General features: G+C 38.7%; 1 protein-coding gene across 1 annotated transcript in view; it reads right to left on the bottom strand.

Annotated features, from left to right (window-relative positions):
- Macrod2 (mono-ADP ribosylhydrolase 2) overlaps positions 1 to 19,095 on the bottom strand; it is a 2,209,545-nt gene that overhangs the window by 549,652 nt on the left and 1,640,798 nt on the right. The window contains exon 10 of the mRNA XM_032902613.1: positions 17,570 to 17,643. Coding sequence (XP_032758504.1) covers positions 17,570 to 17,643 — 74 coding nt within the window. The remainder of the gene's footprint in view (positions 1 to 17,569; positions 17,644 to 19,095) is intronic.

Below are 19,095 nucleotides of genomic sequence, written 5' to 3'. Positions count from 1 at the left end.
TCTCTCTCCTCTCTCTCTCTCTCTCTCTCCTCCTCCTCCTCCTCCTCCTCTTCCTCCTCCCACCCTCCTCCTCCTCTGGGGCAGAGTTAAGACTATGCTATGGCCTAACAGCTGGTATTCAGTTAACAGTTACTTTGTGGTATCTGGTTCTTTCATGTTCCTTGTCAAGTAGACCGTACTTGAGTAATTGTGTGGTAGGAAATTTCCAGGAAGCCCCTGCCAACTAACAAAGGCCAGATATTGATACTCTTTCTTCCATGTATTTCTCTGAAGGTTTTATTCTTTGCCCCTCCTGCCATCATCCTGACATGATGGCTGAGTTTTTTTCTCTCAGTTAAAGGAATCATTTAAATGAGGCTATTCTCCAGGTTTGAAAGGGCAGATCATCTTTTGGTTAAGGCTGTCTTTGATTCATGTCATCTTTGATACAAAGAATTATTGCCTTTTTATGTTTTCCCACTTCAAGGCCCAATCATGGTCAAGGCCCTTTCTCCTAATTAAGCTAATTGCAGAAATGTAATTATGTATCAGCTCCTTTTATAAACTACCTGCTGATCCTCATTTATCCAAGAAAATCACAAATGTCTGTATAAGATCAATGTGCTACTTCATGCAGGGTATATTCCAACACTGCCAAAACCAGTGCAAAACACCAATGCTCACATCCAGGTAGGGTTGCCAAATCTACAGATCAGGGATTGTAGTACAGTTCTTTACTCCTCCGGGAATACCACCTTTCTGACTGCCATTTAGATGTAGATTTTACCTTTGCTTGATAGCAATGAAAGTAGGAGTAAACCAGTGCAGAAGTAGCTAGATCTGTGTAATGAGAGTAGAGCTATAGACAACCCTTGGTAGGAGAAAAGACAGGGGGATCGTAGACTCTTCACCTAGGATTATAGCTGCTACTTGCTCCTGTCCTTGCCAGTTACAGGTAGTCTTCAAAAATTCTAGGATATACAGAAAGAGTGAGAACAGAAAGGAATACTCCATTAAACAGCTCCCACAAAATTGTCATCTACAATGTGGTGGAGCTTCAAAATAATCGAGCTGGTTTACCGATACCTCCTCTCCAGTAAGTAAGCCCAATACTTTATTTGTTTGCCAAGTTAGGCTTTAGTGATGTTATTTCTTTGTTCTTGGTCCCCTTCTAAGAAGTGAATAGCAGAATAGCAGGCTTACTTTTTTCTCAAGTGGGCTGGGGAGATGTCTCGGCCATCGAAGGCTAGGCTCACAACCTAACATATAAGAGAAACTATAAGTGTCCTCATGAGAAGCACGTTTCCTAAAGCATGCAGGGCTGATAAATGAGGAAGTAAGGGCAATATTACAGCCATTGTTTCCAGGGAGATTCAGAAATTGGCCAAGTATGTTTACATGTTTATCAGCTGTGACTAATGAATGAGTTAATGAGAGTATTTCTGGCTCTAAAATTCTAGGGCTCTGATGGCTATTCAGCTTAGATCCCAGATCCATCATGATATTGTATCATGTGAGACCTGCAGATGTGTCAATAGAAGGTCTTTTTGCTATCGTCTCTATTCTCTATCCAACTTGCCCTTAGTGACTTAGACTGTGTACTGTTTACAAGACAAGAGTTGAATGAGCCATAGACTGAGCATTTTGCATTCAGGAAAGAAACTGTGTGTGTGTGTGTGTGTGTGTGTGTGTGTGTGTGTGTGTGTGTGTGTGTGTGATGGAATATCACAAGGGACTCCTTGGCATGATGACGGAAGAAATCATAACCTAACAGTGGTGGGCTTTACGAACGTTGATGAAGACCTGTAAAACAATAGTTTATTTCCCTACCGTGGGAGAAGTGGAGGATTTGAAGCTCATAGTTAGAAGCCTGTATTTCTGAGTAAAAGTCTGAGTTATCATTTCTTTGCTATGACTTTTGCTATTTTGCTTATTTCTTTCATGTCTCAGTGTCCTTATTTGTCAGAATAATTATAGTGCTTATCACATAGAGGTTCTGTCATAAGTAAATGAGATTACCAAAGTGAGGTATTGAAAAAAGAAAGAAAATCAGCACCTCAATGTCCTTGCCTTTTCTAAGTTGACAAGACTGTACTATACGTTTAGTGGAGCATGTGGCCACATTATTCTGTATTTTGAATTCATACAGAAAAACAAGAAAATTGTATAACATGGAGCTTGGATTGAAGCTCTTTGTCTCTCACTCATGTGCATACATGCATGTCCATATGCACACAATACACATAAACACACATACACACATATGCACTACTATGCACACTGAAGAGGATTTCTGTTTCACGTGGTTTTAATTTCAAGACTCTGAGCCACTGTTAAGCCAACAGCACCTAGGAGTTTCCTGGCTAGCACTATGGTGTGTAGTGGAGGGATATTTAAATCTTGTTCGTGCTGTGACGGCCTTACAACATTTTTTTAATCCTATATTTAATAAACAGACACTTTGGTGGACACATCATCCCCACCCTGTGAAGAACCCTTTTACCCACTGTACTTAACACATGGGGAATTCATTTCCCTTTTCCAACCCTTCCTTTCCAGAACGTGACTATCTGGGGGCTTCGCTTACCACTGGCAAATGGCTATTTCCTGTCTCCAGACAAAAAGGCTTAAAAGAATTTACAAAAAAATCAGTTGAAATTCTCAGAAGACATCTAATAAGTTAGAAAGGGAAGACCATTTTGATGAGTTGGTGGGGGGAAGGGAGTGAATGAATCAAGAACATGTGGATCCCATTTCCCTTGAGTTTAAATTTCCAGAGAGAAAATCTCCTTAGATAAATGAACTTCATCGATGTCACTGAACCCAAGGGAAAAACATATAAGATGATTACTTGGCCTAATGCATTCCTAAGCTGCCCTGAGCTGAGCTGAGGCACACCCAGGTCATTTGTAGCTCAATTTGGACTGTCAAACACACACCCATCAGAGTCTAATTGTTTTCAGAGCAAACAGAACAGCAGAATATCCTGCCACCGCTAGTGTTTTCTGCAATGAATTTCAACACAGGGCTTCCTTGTCAAAGACCTTAAAGGAATATAACTGAACCAGTGGAAGAGGATTCTGGAAATGCTGTGTGTGACATATATCTTCACTGTCAGAGCCTGATTCACAGGTGGGTGACATATACAAGCTCTAGTGCAGGACAATGCAGAGCTAAACAAAATGTCATCTTGCCTCCATACCAAAGGTGCCATCACATCTGGGGTGGGTGAATTAACTTGCTGCATTTGAGCGAGTGCTTTATTCTTGGGAACAACATATGCATACAAAGTCCAAGAGGCAAACTCAAGGACTTTATTTTAAAAGCTGCCTACTGTGATGACTTAAAGAACGATTCCACTATGCATGCCGGGAACTTCTCCTAAGTTATTAAATGCAGCTCTTGCAAAGAGACATCTAAAAACATATGCAGTGATGGTGCTTATTAGCAGGATATTAAAAATATCCTGAGTGCTTTATGGAAGAGGGAAGGGGGCCTCTAATACATATGTAGAGTGTGACAGAAAGCATTCTAGCAACTCTCATGGATATTTAATGTGAGCTGAGAGTATGCCTTTCTCTTAGATATTGGATGTACTCTCGTGCCAATGTACACCGAAGGGCACTATGGGATTGAAGCAGTAAGCACCCATCAGTAGAGAAAACGTGTCATACCCTCTGCTGCTCAGGCTGTACCTTAGTCCCAGACATCTGCTTTCGGGTTCTAAGGCCTTTTCAGAGTTCTTTCACAGTTCCCACACTGAGGAGAATGAATAGGAATCTTTTACCCTCATACATTCCACCTGGAAAAAATTCTTGAAATTAACTGATTTAATCCTTCTCAACTAGGAACTAGACTTTTTTTTTTTAATACAGGAAGCTATTCTCTTACACACGTTGATGCAGTAGACATTGGGTATGGACACCTATTTGATTTATAATCACTTTCTATACGTGTCTTTCATCTTATTTTGCCAGAAACAAACAGGTCCAAAGGGTTTTATGTAGCATCTCTCTCAGAATCTACTCATTCCCAGGCCAGTGACCCACAGAGGAGCTGAGTTCCCTGGACATTAGTGGAGAGTGCTTTAGTAATTAACATGTTACTGGGTAGGAAAAGCAGTGCCACTAGGAATAATCTTCTAGCCAGAAACAGTCAATATTTATTACTAAATAAAGGTATCTGAGTTATAATTATGCCATAATCAGATTCTCAGTGAGCACATAATGTGACCGTTTAACGTTTTCTCTAAAATTGTTTCAGAGAGAACTATCTGGGAAAGTGACACACTATCTCTCTATAAGTGTAGTAACTGCAGATCCCTTCAGCTTTAGGGGACACTGCTTCAGGCTTCTATAAGCCTCTTACAAAAACACAAAGATCAAGTTTTTGTCCAACAATCTGTAGAATGTAAAAGAAATAATATCTTTATGTTCTAGCACCACACGGATGCTTCTTTAAGCAACACCACATGATAATTTGGATTGCCTAGCAGAAAGGCGACTTGCATTGTTTTTTTATAGGCAAGGTCACTGTGGAACTGAAATTAAACTACAAACTATGTCATTCAAGTTAGCCAGTTATGTCTGTCTCTTTAAAAAGAGTGTCCAATGGGGACTGCATGTGCACACAGCACCTCTCCAGCAGTAGACATCTGCTGCGGTGCCCAGTAGATGGCAAGCCATACAGCTGATGCCCCTTCTACAAAACACATTTAACACCATTATCAGATACTAACTGTTCAGTTTCTCCCTCTTTCTCTTCCTCCTGAGTCCTCGAATCTGGAATCACAGATGTGAACCCTTCCTTTTGACCAGATTTTAAAATCTTGGATTCAAAACTGTAGACCCCATGTCCTCTATTATCCTCTTAGTGACAGGGAATGATCGCCTCACTAACAGACAGAAGACTTTGGTGTGAACTTCTAGAGTCCGTAGACCGAAACAAAGACAATGGAATCTGACTGAAAGGGAATATAATACTGAACAAGCTCTTCTGTCTCTGAACTCACCATGACAACCTCCAATATTACACATTTACAGATCCATACCATTGTGAAATTTGTTCTAGCGTGTTGAGCCAAGGAATTGAAGGCACAAGAGCCTTGCCAGGAATATTTGAATTTCATAGCATAGGAAGCAAAAGAAGGCAGTTGTCATGGAACCACATCTTTGCTCTAACCTGAAAGAAGAAACCTGAGACAGTTTGAGCTTTAGAGCAGATTCTCTTTGAAGCAAAGTCCTGAGGTAGACCCTTGATACTAGAGTAAATCACTTAATCCTACACTGATGGGAAAGTTCTTTATTGTTCTTCTCTGGCATGAACTAGATAACATTGATGAGTTTGAAGTTTTTCCCCTTCAAACAAGAAAGTCCCCATGGCAAGGGAAAGAGGCCTTTCCCCACTCCATTAAAAGTGAGAAAGGTGCATGTTTCTGGCTTTTAGAAAGGGTGTATAGTGTGTCCTTCACTAGGACCTCTTAGCATAGCTTTTATCTCAGTGTCTAATGTAGAACCAACTGCATGCTCAGAGCTTTATGATCTATTTATAAAAATATCGCATCCTTTGGAAAATCAGCACATTTAATTTCATGAGGAGCTTTAAAAGTTAGCTATTTTCAAACTGCCATGTAATCCAGATCAATTACAGAAAATCAACATAGTATTCTCTCCCCCTGCACTAAATAGGTCAAGGTTGTTGGTGTTCACTCTAAAGACAGCCATATTTGAGTCAGTGGCCGTCTTTGAGAAACAGAGCACTGCAAGTGTTGCTTGATGTTTCTTGTCACCTGAGATGCTTGGAAAGTCAAAGAGATCAAAGATTCATTGGTCAGATTTTGCTATGATTAATTACACAGGCAACACACCTATGAATGTTTCAGTGGGCCTGCTTCAGAAGACACATATTAGTGGCACTGATCCTGAACTGAAAAAGGCATGTTCTACCCTCTTTGTTTTATAGACTATTAGTTCAGAAATATGTAAATGATTGCCTAACATTGTTAAAGAGAATCAGATAATGCAATTAGAATCTTCTCTTTCAATTTCCAGTGTATTCTAATCTACATATGTAAATCTTGCTTGGAATATGAATAACCAGAGATGGGCATGACTAAATTACAATTTACCTATACCACCCCAGAGAGCCACAATTTCCTACCTTGGAGCTTAAATAGGCAGTAGCCTCTTTTTTTTCCCCCAAGGTTTGGGTTCATTGCATAAGAGACAGAGACAGTGGATGACTACAAGGTATGTATCTTCTAGACACAGCAAGACAGCTGTACATAGAAACTCATAGTAGATGTACAAAGCAAGTACAATTCCAAACCAAACAAAACCAAACCCCAGTATGGAGAGAGGAACTGGGTATATACTCCCTCCCCTAAGTAGAAACAGTTTTCTCTGAGTACATCCTCTGGGAAGTTCATGATATTACAGTGGAAGGCCACACATCCAAGAATACTTGGACATGATTGATCTTGATGTTCTTGTTTGTTTATTTAAAGAAAATGAAGTTGGGTGTGTAGAGAAAGAAGAAAGATCTGAAAATAATTGAGGGTTGAATTTGATCAAAATACATTGTCTTAACCTCCTGAAGAACTAATAAATACCTTTTTTATAAAAAAGAAAGAACAGTTGCATATCTTTGATATTGATAATCTCATGCATGTGGTCCTGTATTTACAATTATGTAGACTTTGAAGGGAAATTTTGCAAAACAAGTTCTTACACTATAATCCCAGCCCTGGGAACATCCTAGCCATGTCATTTGAACGTCTTCCTTTGATTTTAATACCTGTACTCTAAAATCTAATTGGAGAAAGACCTCTGTTACATATTTCTTGTTCCTTCTAGGTCTCTGTTTAGCATTGGCTTACAATAAATCATGTTTCCTCTCTTGAGGTTATAGTAATGAAGGAGGAAGACATAGTTATCAGAAACTGTTATTTTTAGCTTTTCCTCCTAAAGGAATATACATATTAAAAGATTGATTTTTTTAAAAAGCATTCTTATTCATTTTACTGTCTAGGACAATAATACTCAATTATTTGTTTTTTTCTGATATAAACACTTGAAGGATATAGATTATCCCACCAATATCAATGATTACATGAAACTGGAAGAGGTCTATCAAAGACAGCAATCAAAATACATTGTATGAAACTCTCAAAGAACTAATAAAAACTTTTTAAAGACAGTGAGGGAAGTGAGAAGAAAGGTTATATGGGGAAGAAAGGATCGGGCAAAAGGATACAGAATTTATGAATGTATTACTGTATAGGATAATAATACAATGAGTCCCGTGGGGTTCTCTGATTAATATTCATCAGTTATTATAGAAAACACATGGTGTTGAAGCAGGAGTGTTTAATGGAGGTTAAATAAGCAATTTAAAATATGTGCTTTAAAAGATTCTTCAAATGATTCTTATCCTTCTTTAATCAATCTATTTTGAGTTTCGTGCCCTAAGAATTTTATCTTGAGTTGTTAAAACTAAAATATGGTTGACCCTTCAATTTTGCTATGATATACTTTATTTTACCCGAATTTTGATTATTTTGTACAAGCCAACAGAATGGACTCCAAGATTCTGCCAGCTGTCCAACAATCTGTGACATTCTCAGCCAATGATCTTCCCAAAGCAGGCCACCTGCCAAGTGGCAGGGAGCATGGCAGCTGGTGCCTCTTATGCCCTGCACCTCTAAGCTTCCCTACCATCCTCCATTCCAACTCCAAGCAGCAGAAAAATTTGAGAGAGATTCAAAGTAACCTCTTTGGAGTTCTATGCCCAAGTCCAGCTGTCTGGGCAACCCTAGAAAAAATACCACTGCTTATGGAAGCAGGTTCATATCATGGTATGAAATAGGAATTTCTTTTACCTTGAATTTGAGCTACTACATTTACAAAATCAGTAATGGAAATGGCTCCCTTGAAGAAGTTTTTATAAGTGTATATTAGTTTAAATTAAAAAGCCTAGCCATCCATCACTCGGGCGAGAGCTAAAGATAGTGATCAAACCAGAAACTATGGAGGAACACTACTCGCTGCCTTGCTCCCTGTAGATGATTCAGCTTGATTTTTTATACAACTAAGAACCACCTATTCAGGAATGGCACCATCCTCCAGGGACAGTGGAAGAGTCCTCAGTATCTCCAAAAAGGCCTCATAGAATGTATTACGGGACAGTGTTACAGAGGATGTTTTTCAACTGTGATTCCTTCAACCCAGATGATTGTAGCTCATATCAAATTAACAAAAGAAGGAAGATGAGGAGGAAGAGGAGGAGGAGGAAGATGAGGAAGAAGAGAAGAAGAAAAAGAAGGAGAAGGAGAAGGAGAAGAAGCAGAAGCAGAAGAAGAAGAAGAAGAAGAAGAAGAGGAAGAGGAAGAGGAAGAGGAAGAGGAAGAAGAGGAAGAAGAGGAAGAAGAGGAAGAAGAAGAAAAACAACAAGATCGTGAAGAACAAGAACAAGAAGAACAAGGACATGAGGAAGAAAAAGAACAAGAAACAACCAACTGGCAAGGTAGCACTGGCTATCAGATACATTGGTCTCCCTCCTGTTAAAATACCTTTTTATATTCCTATTCTACATGTTTTAGAACCCTTTCTAGAGCCCTTCTTTACAGAAACATCACTTGCCTATTGAAACACATCCCCACCTCTTGAACATAACATTTTTATATCTTCTCTGCAATGCCCTAAACTCATTCTTGTGCAGATATGATGGGCTGATCACTCTATGTTAGAGTGGGCCAATGGGGGTGGGGCATACACACATCATACATAAGGGCGGGCCTTAACAGGATGATCTAATATACAAGGATGATAATGGGTTGTATGACTACAATACTCCTTGGACTTGCCATCCAAACAGCTGTCTCTTAAAAGAAAACTGACAATGAGGCTGAAGAAGCTATTCCATACTGAGTAAGAACAGGGTGGAGAGAGCATATGGATAGTCTTACCTTCATGTCTCAGAAGTTTTTGATTGATGTCCCTGGAGGCATGCTGGGTAACTGGCAGTAGGCTTGATAAATTACCTTATTCTAGGATGTATGGGTCTTAATGAGCAGATGAGTATGGAGCATGAAATTCACCTAAAGACCGTAACCATACCTGTTATATAGTTGGTAAGGTAGTGTGAGGGGTGGGGCATATCATCGATTCAGTTACCTCTAGCACTGGGCAGGATATGTTAGCACCAAATATTGGAACATCTTGCCAAGAGATTCCTTGAGGCTTGCCTTTACCTCTAAAAGTAGGAATAAGAGTAATAAGACAAAAGGACAAAATTGGTCAAATCTGATAAGCAATCTAGTGCTTTTCACAAATCTCAAGAAAGATATTCTGAGAGTAGGAAGCATTGTGTGTAAAAGAAAAAAGAAGAAGGGAAAGAGGGAAGGAGAAGGGAGGGAGGAATGGGGAAGCCTAGATCATAGAAGTCATCAGAGTTATTCTAGAGTGAATGTAGTGCGGCATGTCTGAAAGCCTGTGAATCAATCTCTTCAGTTAAATCACAGCTGATGAGCATTATGGCTTCCACCTCCAGACCCTCTTGAATAAGTCCAAGGTTACCATTTTAGAGGAGCATATGGGGTTGGTTGCTGATTCTTATTAGCATAACTCCATTCTTGCACAGGATATGAAGAATTCAAAGATGAGACTTAATGTTCCAAATACACAGATTCTAACCTTAGATTCCCCTCAAAACTAATGCTGGCACTGATACTGAAATGAAGTCATTGCCAGAAGTGAATTCTGAGGATGTCATGTGCTCCTCCTAGGCTTCCTTCTACTGGCCACATGCCATGTTGTAGAGAGGTGAAGGGAAGCACACTGTGTTCCTCGTAAACAACCATCTCCAGAGGCTGGGGCATAGTATGAGAGATATAATTTTCAATCACCATTTCATGGTTCATTTAAAGCCCCCTTTAAGAACCACAATGATCCTAAGGAATTTCAAGTCAGCAACATAAGGCAGGTCCTACACTCTTTTTCTCCTTCCCTCCTGCTCCTCCACCCCACCATGTGATTCCAAAACAAAAGTGACAAATAATTTTTAACACTGCATATGCTCATAGACCTCTGCCAAGAAGGGGAAAAAATAACCTTGGCAACAGAAGCAAAAGTATCACCACTCCTTTGTGATCTGTAGTGAGGAAACTGTGTCCTTTGCCTTGTCACATTAGCATAAGAATTGCATGTGTAGTGGCAGTGTTCAGAAGAATGATGGGGAATTTCTTCAGTTGACTTCTAATCCTGTTTCCCAAGGTGGGGAAACCTATTCAACTCTTCAATAAACCCTGGCTTAGTATTTGAATGTTTGGTGGCACAAGGGAGTGGCAGAGTCCACTACTTCCATGTAATAAGAACTGACATTTTGGGGCTGTTAGATGACTTAGTGAATGTGCCTTTACTGTGTAATCATGAGGACCTAGATTCTCAGTAGTCTGGTATAAAAGCAGGTATTTCTGCACATTCCCATAACTCCAGTGCCAGCCATGAGCAAGACAGAAATAGAGTTACTAGTGTTTGCTGACCAGCCAGCATACCCAACAAATTCCAGATAGAGCATGATTGAAGAGGACACCTGATGGCTTCCATATGCCTTACATGGAGCACACACATGCTTAACACACACACACACACACACACACACACACACACACACACACACACACACACACACACACGTGTGTGTGTGTGGGGAGAGAGAGAGAGAGAGAGAGAGAGAGAGAGAGAGAGATCTTTATTTCATTGATGTTTAGAAATTCAGTTTTGGTCTCTAGCTGCCACTGGGAGACCCCACAGCATAGTAACATTGGATAAGGTCTAAAGCTTCAGATAGAAATGAGCACTAGATATGCCCCAGGCTGATACCGTGCCACTACATAGCATCACAGCTCATCAAGCCACAGCTGCAGGTATGCTACTTAAAGTGACAAAGAGTAACATCACAGGTGTTGCACTGCCCTCAGAAGACTCAGAATAAGCAATTGAAATGACATAGAGATGGTACTTAACATTTTCAATAACAGTGTTTATGTAAGATACATAGTTAAAAAATACATATCTGGAAGAGCCTCCAAAATGTGTACATGATGCAACAAAGCGTCTACCTTCCTCTTGCATGGAAGAAAATCAATTTTGAGTTTGAAAAGACAGAGATGGAGTGTCTCCTGTGTCATTCAGGTTCAGCTTTGGCCAGGTACCCACTAAATAAAGCAAAGGATTCCGGTAGTAACTCCTTCGTTCTAGAACAGTGTATTGGTTTGCTGGGGGAGAGGCAGTATTATGAGGAAGAAGAACAAAGGGTATCTTTATGGAGTAGTTAAAGAAAGGCTCTATATCCCATAGTCTGCATAGATGAACGTATGGTTGACCTCAGGTGAAGCATGGCCTACTAGCCAGAAGATTGCCCATGACCATGGCTTTAACTAGAGCTTCCTATACTGCTAAGCATTTGCATGTCTGATGCTTTATAATTGGTGGAGGTTCAGTTTCCCTCCACTGTGCATCTGAGACATGATTAGAACTCCAAGATGTCCATGTATGAGTTCTCCCAAAAGCTAGTGGTCTATCTTAGTCTATTTTGTTCATGCCTTATCTCCTAGGAAGACTTTCTTGAAGATTTAACAAGTCCAGTGCATGCTATAAAACAATGCTCCCATTGGGAATTTGAAATATTGAATGTGACCCTAATAAATTGGAAATATTTCATAACATCAGGCCCTCTGCAGCTTTTAGAGGAAAACACATCCTGTTCTGCTTTCTATAGAAAAATTACAACTAGGTATGCTGCTCTAGAGATCAATAACCAAATGCCATATGAGTCCCCGGTGTCCAACAATAGAGCAGCACTGTAAAAACATTTCTTAGGCTAACTTCCAGATATGAATGGGGGTGTCACAGAGCCTTGGAGTAGAAAAATCATGATTTCACAAGAAATGATATTTTTAGTTGCATGAAAAATGAGGAATGCGTGAAGCTGTATATGATACCCCACAGCAGACACCTCAAGTTAGAAGTGTGGGCCACATTCCCACTGCTCATTTCCATAATACCCGTTTATTTGACTTTCATATCTGTGTAATAAAATTACTGCTTGAGAAAAAATGGAGTACCTACAGAAACATTATCATTCTCGCTGCTGTCAACTTTCAAAAGCCAACTCATATTCTTTGTCATCAGTTTTCCGAGGTTAGCAAATTTTAAAATTTAAGCTGAAGACTAGAGCTGGAGGCGCCAGTGCGTAGCGTGCGCCCCTCTGCATCTCTGCTGTGACCTCTAGTCTTCTTACTCTGTATGTTAATGCTTCAGTCAAGGTTTCCATTTCTTTATATTTTCATTGTGTTCTGAGTCTCATGAGAACTCTTCTCACTGATCTCCTCACAATAATAAATCATCCCTTAGCAGTGAAAAACTCCTTTTGCTTTTTAACTTTTCTAGTTTTCAACTCTGGAACTATAGCTTTGGATCCAATTCTCTCCTTCTCCTACTTTTCCTAAGACTCCTATTTATTTATTTATTTATTTATTTATTTATTTATTTATTTATTTATTTAGGCTGCTTCATCTCACTTATGACTAGACACTTTGTTTACCTAGATTCCCTTCTGCAGAATCTATTGAGCTCATGGCTCTGTTGTGAAAACCATTCCTTCACCATTCGCATGTGGAGAAAACTAAGGTAACTCTGATGGAGACAGAACATAGATCCAAGGGCTTCAGTTGGGACCCCTTGGGTATAGAATGTTTCATGGCAGCTGTTAGTGGTTTGTGAAATCACATAGAATCCAACTGACCACTGTGTTCTGAAAAGAAAAGTGTCCACCCTAAAGCTTCAGAAACAAGAGGGTTCATAAATGGCAAACAATGAAAGCTCGCCAGTTCTGTAACAAAAGTCATTTTCAGCGTGATGCCTGAACCTTAAGGGAAGGTGCCACTGAATTATAGGGTCATCTGGGAAAGGGAAGCATGACCACTAATCGGAGAACCACATATTATTACCTCTTCCCCCTTTTAGTTCTCTCAAGAAACTTTCAGGGGATTTGATCAACCAAGAGTGCCAGTGCATGCACCCCTTCCCAGCAAGCACAAGATTGGCCTTGCCTCATGTAGAATTGACTGACCTGTGATTGGATAGATGGATTGCAATGGGCCATGTGTAGGCAGAAAAATTAGGTGAACAATACTACTACTAATAATGGCAATGTAATTATGAAGTAACAGTGGTGAAATATCAGAGTGAGAATGGCAATAAAGACTGTCATGCTTCTCATGGTGTGCATAGTCTGGAATTAAAGTCACCTACCAAAGCTGCTCAAGGCCTGGCCCTGAACTGCTAAGACTTCCATTTTACACACTACGGTTCATTTTGATGGCCTTTCTCCTCTACCTAAGCTGTGTGACCACTTCTTTCAACTAACCTCACACTAAGACAAGACCATTGTTTCACCTTGCCTCTCTTGATTTTATATTGAGCTGCAGATATGAATAATAGACTTTGATATTGAAGGATGGGTTAGATATCGGAAATGAGATCATATTTGTTTATCTACAATGTCACTCTTATTTTCTATATATTTTCATATAAATATGCCTTGTAACATTTATCTTCATTGCAGGAAATACATAAAATATTTTCCTGGGCATATCAGACAAATATTCAGTTCTCGTTTTTGACTCTCTACATATGTCCAATTCCACATCAGACACCTTATTGGGTTCACCTTTATAATCGATATTACTGTTTTTGCTGATATTCAACTTGCTCTATTATGTAAGAACTTCATTTATTTCTTGGAACTTAGTTGCAGGGTGCCTTTCATTTGGTAAAAATAATATTAAAAAGGTTATATGCAGAATTCCTGTGTTTATACATTTCCTACGATGAGAGGATATTTCTGTCAGTCTGGGTTCCTGATAAATCCAATGTCCTCTGATGACTCAAAACAAACAGATAATATAAACAACAAGTGAGCTGCTGCTGTTTTCTAACACTGAGACTTGTGGATGGCTCGTAGCTGTGGAATAAACTAGTCAAGTCACTGAAAATAACCTTCAAAGTCTCTACTTTACAATGCATCTTAAACCTCATCCTTGTCCCTTCCTTTAATAGCATCAGTCTTCCAAAAGTCTCCATGTTTTACCTGGATTTGTGGCAAGTCCCTCAGCTGAGTTCCTTCCATCTTTCTCTGACATATCTAAAGGATATTTTCCAAAGAGCAGCAGTATTAATGTTTAAAGATTTAAATAGATCATGTTACTCCCTTATCCTAAACCTATACTATACTACAAACACTATACTAGTATACTATACTATGCTATATACTAAGCAAATAGTATGATCCAATGTCTCCCTATTGAGCACAGTGCCTATTATTTGACTTCTGTCAGAGTCTCCAAATTTGTCTCTTGCCATTCTACCATCAACACTCATCACTCTCCTTTTCTACCTCTTGTCAGCAGTAAGCTCATGCCCAAATCCCCATGTTGCTTTTGTCTTATTTTTTAATTGACCAGTTTATTCACTTTACTTCCAGGTAAGAGTTTCCCTTTCCTCTTCTCTGCCCAGTCATTTCCTCTCACCTCACTCCCCCAGCCTCTACCCTGCTTTTGTCTTATTGCTTCCTCTTCCTGGAATGTTTTATCTCAAGTATGCTGTGGAGCTTAGCTTACTCCCTCTCATTTTACTTTTTTTCTTCCAAGGTCATAGCCTAAGAATAGTCTAGGTGGGTTCTAAAATCACCTCTCCTCATAATCTATTATGTATTTATAATGTTTGATTTTGTAAAGAACTGTTTGAACTGTCTTATTTCTTTATGTGCTTAATTTACTTCTCTCTTCACAGACTATGACTATCAAAAGACAAGGACTATTTCTTTGTCTTTTAGTGCTTTGTCCCAGGTAGAAATGTGCCTACTAGATTTCAGTAAATATTTATCAAATAAATGAAGAAATGAATAAGTCACTGAAACAATCAAGATGTCAAAACAATACTGCAACAGAAAGACAAGTAAATTGGAAGCAACATTTTTTTCACAAATCTTTAGCCTAGTTTGTTTGGTTAAGCAGAGCAAACCCAACATCAAACTACATTTGAATAATCAGTTTGCATAACTTTTACATATAGTCACTTGTAATTTATTTATTCAGCAAAATGAGATGTGTCCAAATTAACTTGCCAAAACTTAGTACGTATTAAAACAGGAAGTTCTTAAAAGGCACCAGCATAAGATAGATTTAATGTTGCCATGACTAGATGTTACTGAAGCAAAAAGAGCTAAATTTTCTACAATGCCCAAGATATACATGAGAAAATGACATGAAATCGAGAAATAGGCTCAGACAGACAAGTTTAGAGAATTCAAATGGAAACACTAAGAACTCATTTCAGAAAGTTCTCTAAACAGCTTTTCTGGGATCAGTGGGCCACCATAATTTGTCTATGAGCTGTACATATAGGTAGTATGAGTTCTTCTTCACTCATAGGCACTTGTATCATGGGCCAAGATGATGAGCATGAAATTTCTTCAGTCTATATATTCTTGAGTTATCACTCAGTACAAAGGAAGATTAGTCACAAGTATACTTGCAGTGTTATTAGCTTTTAAATCACAAGGCATGTCATGCTTTTGGGAGGGAGACACAAAAAAGGATAGCATCCTAAGGAATATTTTCTATGACAAAGACATATGTGGACAGTATGTGTCTTCAAAAATACTCAAACTTCTTCCCTGGATTAAGTGACATAAAATTAGGGAATGGCTAGTTGTGATGGTTTGTATATGCTTAGCTCGGAGAGTGAAATTATTCGAAGTTATGGCCCTTTTGGAGTAGGTGTGACCTTGTTGGAGTAGGTTTGTTGCTATGGGTGTGGGTTTTAAGATCCTCATCCTAGCTGCATGAAAGTCAGTAGTGTCATTGAAGCCTTCAGATAAAGATATGAAGATGTAGAACCCACAGTTCCTCCTGCACCATGCTTGTCTGGATGCTACTATGTTCCCACCTTGATGATAATGAATTAAACCTCTGGACCTGTAAGCCAGTCCTAACTAAATGTTGTCCTTATAAGAGTTGCCTTGGGGGTTGGGGATTTAGCTCAGTGGTAGAGCGCTTGCCTAGGAAGCACAAGGCCCTGGGTTCGGTCCCCAGCTCCGGAAAAAAAAAAAAAAAAAAAAAAAAAGAGTTGCCTTGGTCATGGTGCCTGTTCACAGCAGTAAACCCTAACTAAGACACTGAGAGACATCAAATGAGACAAATCCTTGGAACTTTCTATTCTTGGAAATCTTATCTAATCTTTTGTTGTTAGAAAAGGGTGACTTTCTAGACCCAGAAGACTGCTGTGAAGATAAGACATGTTTACAAGCTAGAAATATTAGTCCCTTGTTTTTCTTTTTCTTCTTTGAGGCAATTTTCAAATTTGTGGGGTGGGAAGAAAAAAACAGCAACATGTACATATTGGCCATATGATCTTCACTTCTACTAGAGGTTAACAATATTTATATCTAGTTAAGGAATGTTTAAATTATAGTAATTAGAAAATGGCACTACTATTTCTTTAAATATGTAGAATAGCAAAGCTGGTCCTCAATAGAAAACATTCACAGCCTCTTTTCCATACTCAGTCATTTCCAAATATTCTGTCCCCTACCCAAAGAGAAAGCTAAATTCACCATTATAACTGTAAACAAAATTCACTGTAATAATTAAATGGCTATCTAAAGAAGAAAATCAGAACAATCAGAGAAAGGAATAATGTACAAGGCTGTGCACTGCCTGTAACTCTCATGCTCTTTTGACAGGTGACCAGACAAATTCTTGGTATGTATGGTCTCCTCTTGTAGCTGTACTACTGCTTTATTTAAATGAGTAATTCTCTTACCTATCACTCTGTATATCCTAGCATATGCTATAGCCCTTACTGAAAGAGTAGAAATGGAGATCAGATATGTACTTGAATGAAAGCATTTCATTTTACACAAGAAAGAAAGAAAGAAAGAAAGAAAGAGAGAGAGAAAGAAAGAAAGAAAGAAAGAAAGAGAGAAAGAAAGAAAGAAAGAAAGAAAGGAAGGAAGGAAGGAAGGAAGGAAGGAAGGAAGGAAGGAAGGAAGGAAGAGGTCATACAGGCCTGTTTACAATTCTGCAATCCGACTGCAGTCCCACACTTAGAAGGATCATTAGGAAAGGGCCTACCTATAAACAAAGATGGAGTCCCTAACCAAATGTAACATTGTACTGCACAAACAACAAAGACAAACTAGTTTGTCTAAGAAAATCACCACAGGAAAAAATGAGAAATTATCAACAAATCCATTCAACCTACTGCATAATGCCCCAAAATAGTAGAGTTTGAGGCAACAAGCCTGTTCTCCTAGCTCATTTTCTTCACCAAACTGGTCATTACGTCTACTTTAGGCAAATGATTACAGGAAAATATTTAATCCCATGCAACCTAAAATGAAGGAAAGCCAGATGGCACTATCCTAAGGAGCAGGTCTGGTTGGTATGGGTGCAGCTTCTCTGCCACTGTCTTAACATTGGATCAAATCACATTATCTGGAATGCTCATTATGTTGGTCCCCTTACCTCCTGATGATTCTTGGCGAGCCATTCCTTAATTGTTCCTAGGGCAATGATTGCTGCAGGCTCATTCGGAAAACCTACATAAAGAAAATAGGAAACCACATGAATAAAGCAATGAAAGAATGCAGAATCACCCAAGGATTAAGAATAGAGTGATCTCATTCCATAGTATTCCATTCAATGAGCAAATGAAATAGGCTGGTGGTAATACATTTTAACATGCATGTGAACCTTTCAATCATTGACATGGTATTAGTAAGACCAGCTCTGTACTAGTTCCAAAGCAATAAAAGATTTAATAAATGGATCAATTAAAAACATTCACATATACTTAATAGTTTGTAATACACTTTATCTCAGTAGTTCTCAGGTCAAAGTTTACTATCTGCCTCAGCTTTTTTTCTTTTTCCTAAAATTAGATTTCTTTTCTCCTCATACAAGATTTCTGATTATAGGTTCCCCCCCCACACACACACACACACACTCCTCCCAGATCCACTCTACCCATTCAAGTCATCCTTTCTCTCTCTCTTATTACAAAACAATTTGGATCTGTAAATGAAAATAAAATAAGATAATCATTAAACAAACAAACCTGAACAGGACAAAGCAAACAAATGAACAGCAAAACAAAGAGCCACAGAGAAAGCACAGAGCATGCACATTGGTAAACATAGAAATTCCACAAAAATACCAAATTGAAAACCATAATATATAAACAAAACCCATAATATATATAAATTATAGTCCTATAGGGTGAATAGGAGAAAAGAAAAGAAAGAAAATAATATTCAAAATATTATGAAACCCCTCCCCCAAAACAAAATCAAAACCAAAATTATTCCATAATTAGCATTGAGTTTGTTTTATGTTTTAAACTTCTTCAGCTTTAAAGCACAATAAATGTGGCTAAGAGAAAGTATGTAGTTGGCGTAGAATCGTTTGGTCAGTACTCTTGTCAGTGAACTGCCACAAGGCCAGGAAGATAACAAGACAAATAGCAACACAAAAGAAATCTATTATCAGTATTAAAGGATGGTGATTTCAGCTCTACTTGGGGACACTAGAGCTGATGAGTGGGATGAAAGTCACATGAACTAAACGGACCTTCTGTGGTTGTTTTTGATTTCACCACAGCAGCAAATGTGGCAGAGTTATGCTTCATCTCACCATGAACACAATTTAGGAATCTCAAAAGCATATCCAGTATGGCTTTTTAGCTAATGTGACCTGAACACATCCCTAGATCATCAGAATCTTTATACAATAGGCTAACAGAAGTAGAAAGAGTAATCTTACAGACTCGCATTTCTCTGATTCAGAAAGAAGAGACAGGAGTAACTATTTTATTGAAACACATTTTAAGCTCTATGTTGTTTCTTCATCACCAAGCATCATCGCCATTCTATGAATCTTCTGTCTTTCTCCTATTTGATGTGCCATTCTGCATTTCCATGTTCCGGTATATCTCACTTTGCTCTATTTTTCAGCTTTTCAAAATTATCTACGAGTACACAATTTAGTGGTAG

The sequence above is a fragment of the Rattus rattus genome, chromosome 5 (genome assembly GCF_011064425.1).
Source record: "Rattus rattus isolate New Zealand chromosome 5, Rrattus_CSIRO_v1, whole genome shotgun sequence".
Classification (NCBI taxonomy): domain Eukaryota; kingdom Metazoa; phylum Chordata; class Mammalia; order Rodentia; family Muridae; genus Rattus; species Rattus rattus.
This window is presented reverse-complemented; position numbering and strand designations above follow the sequence as displayed.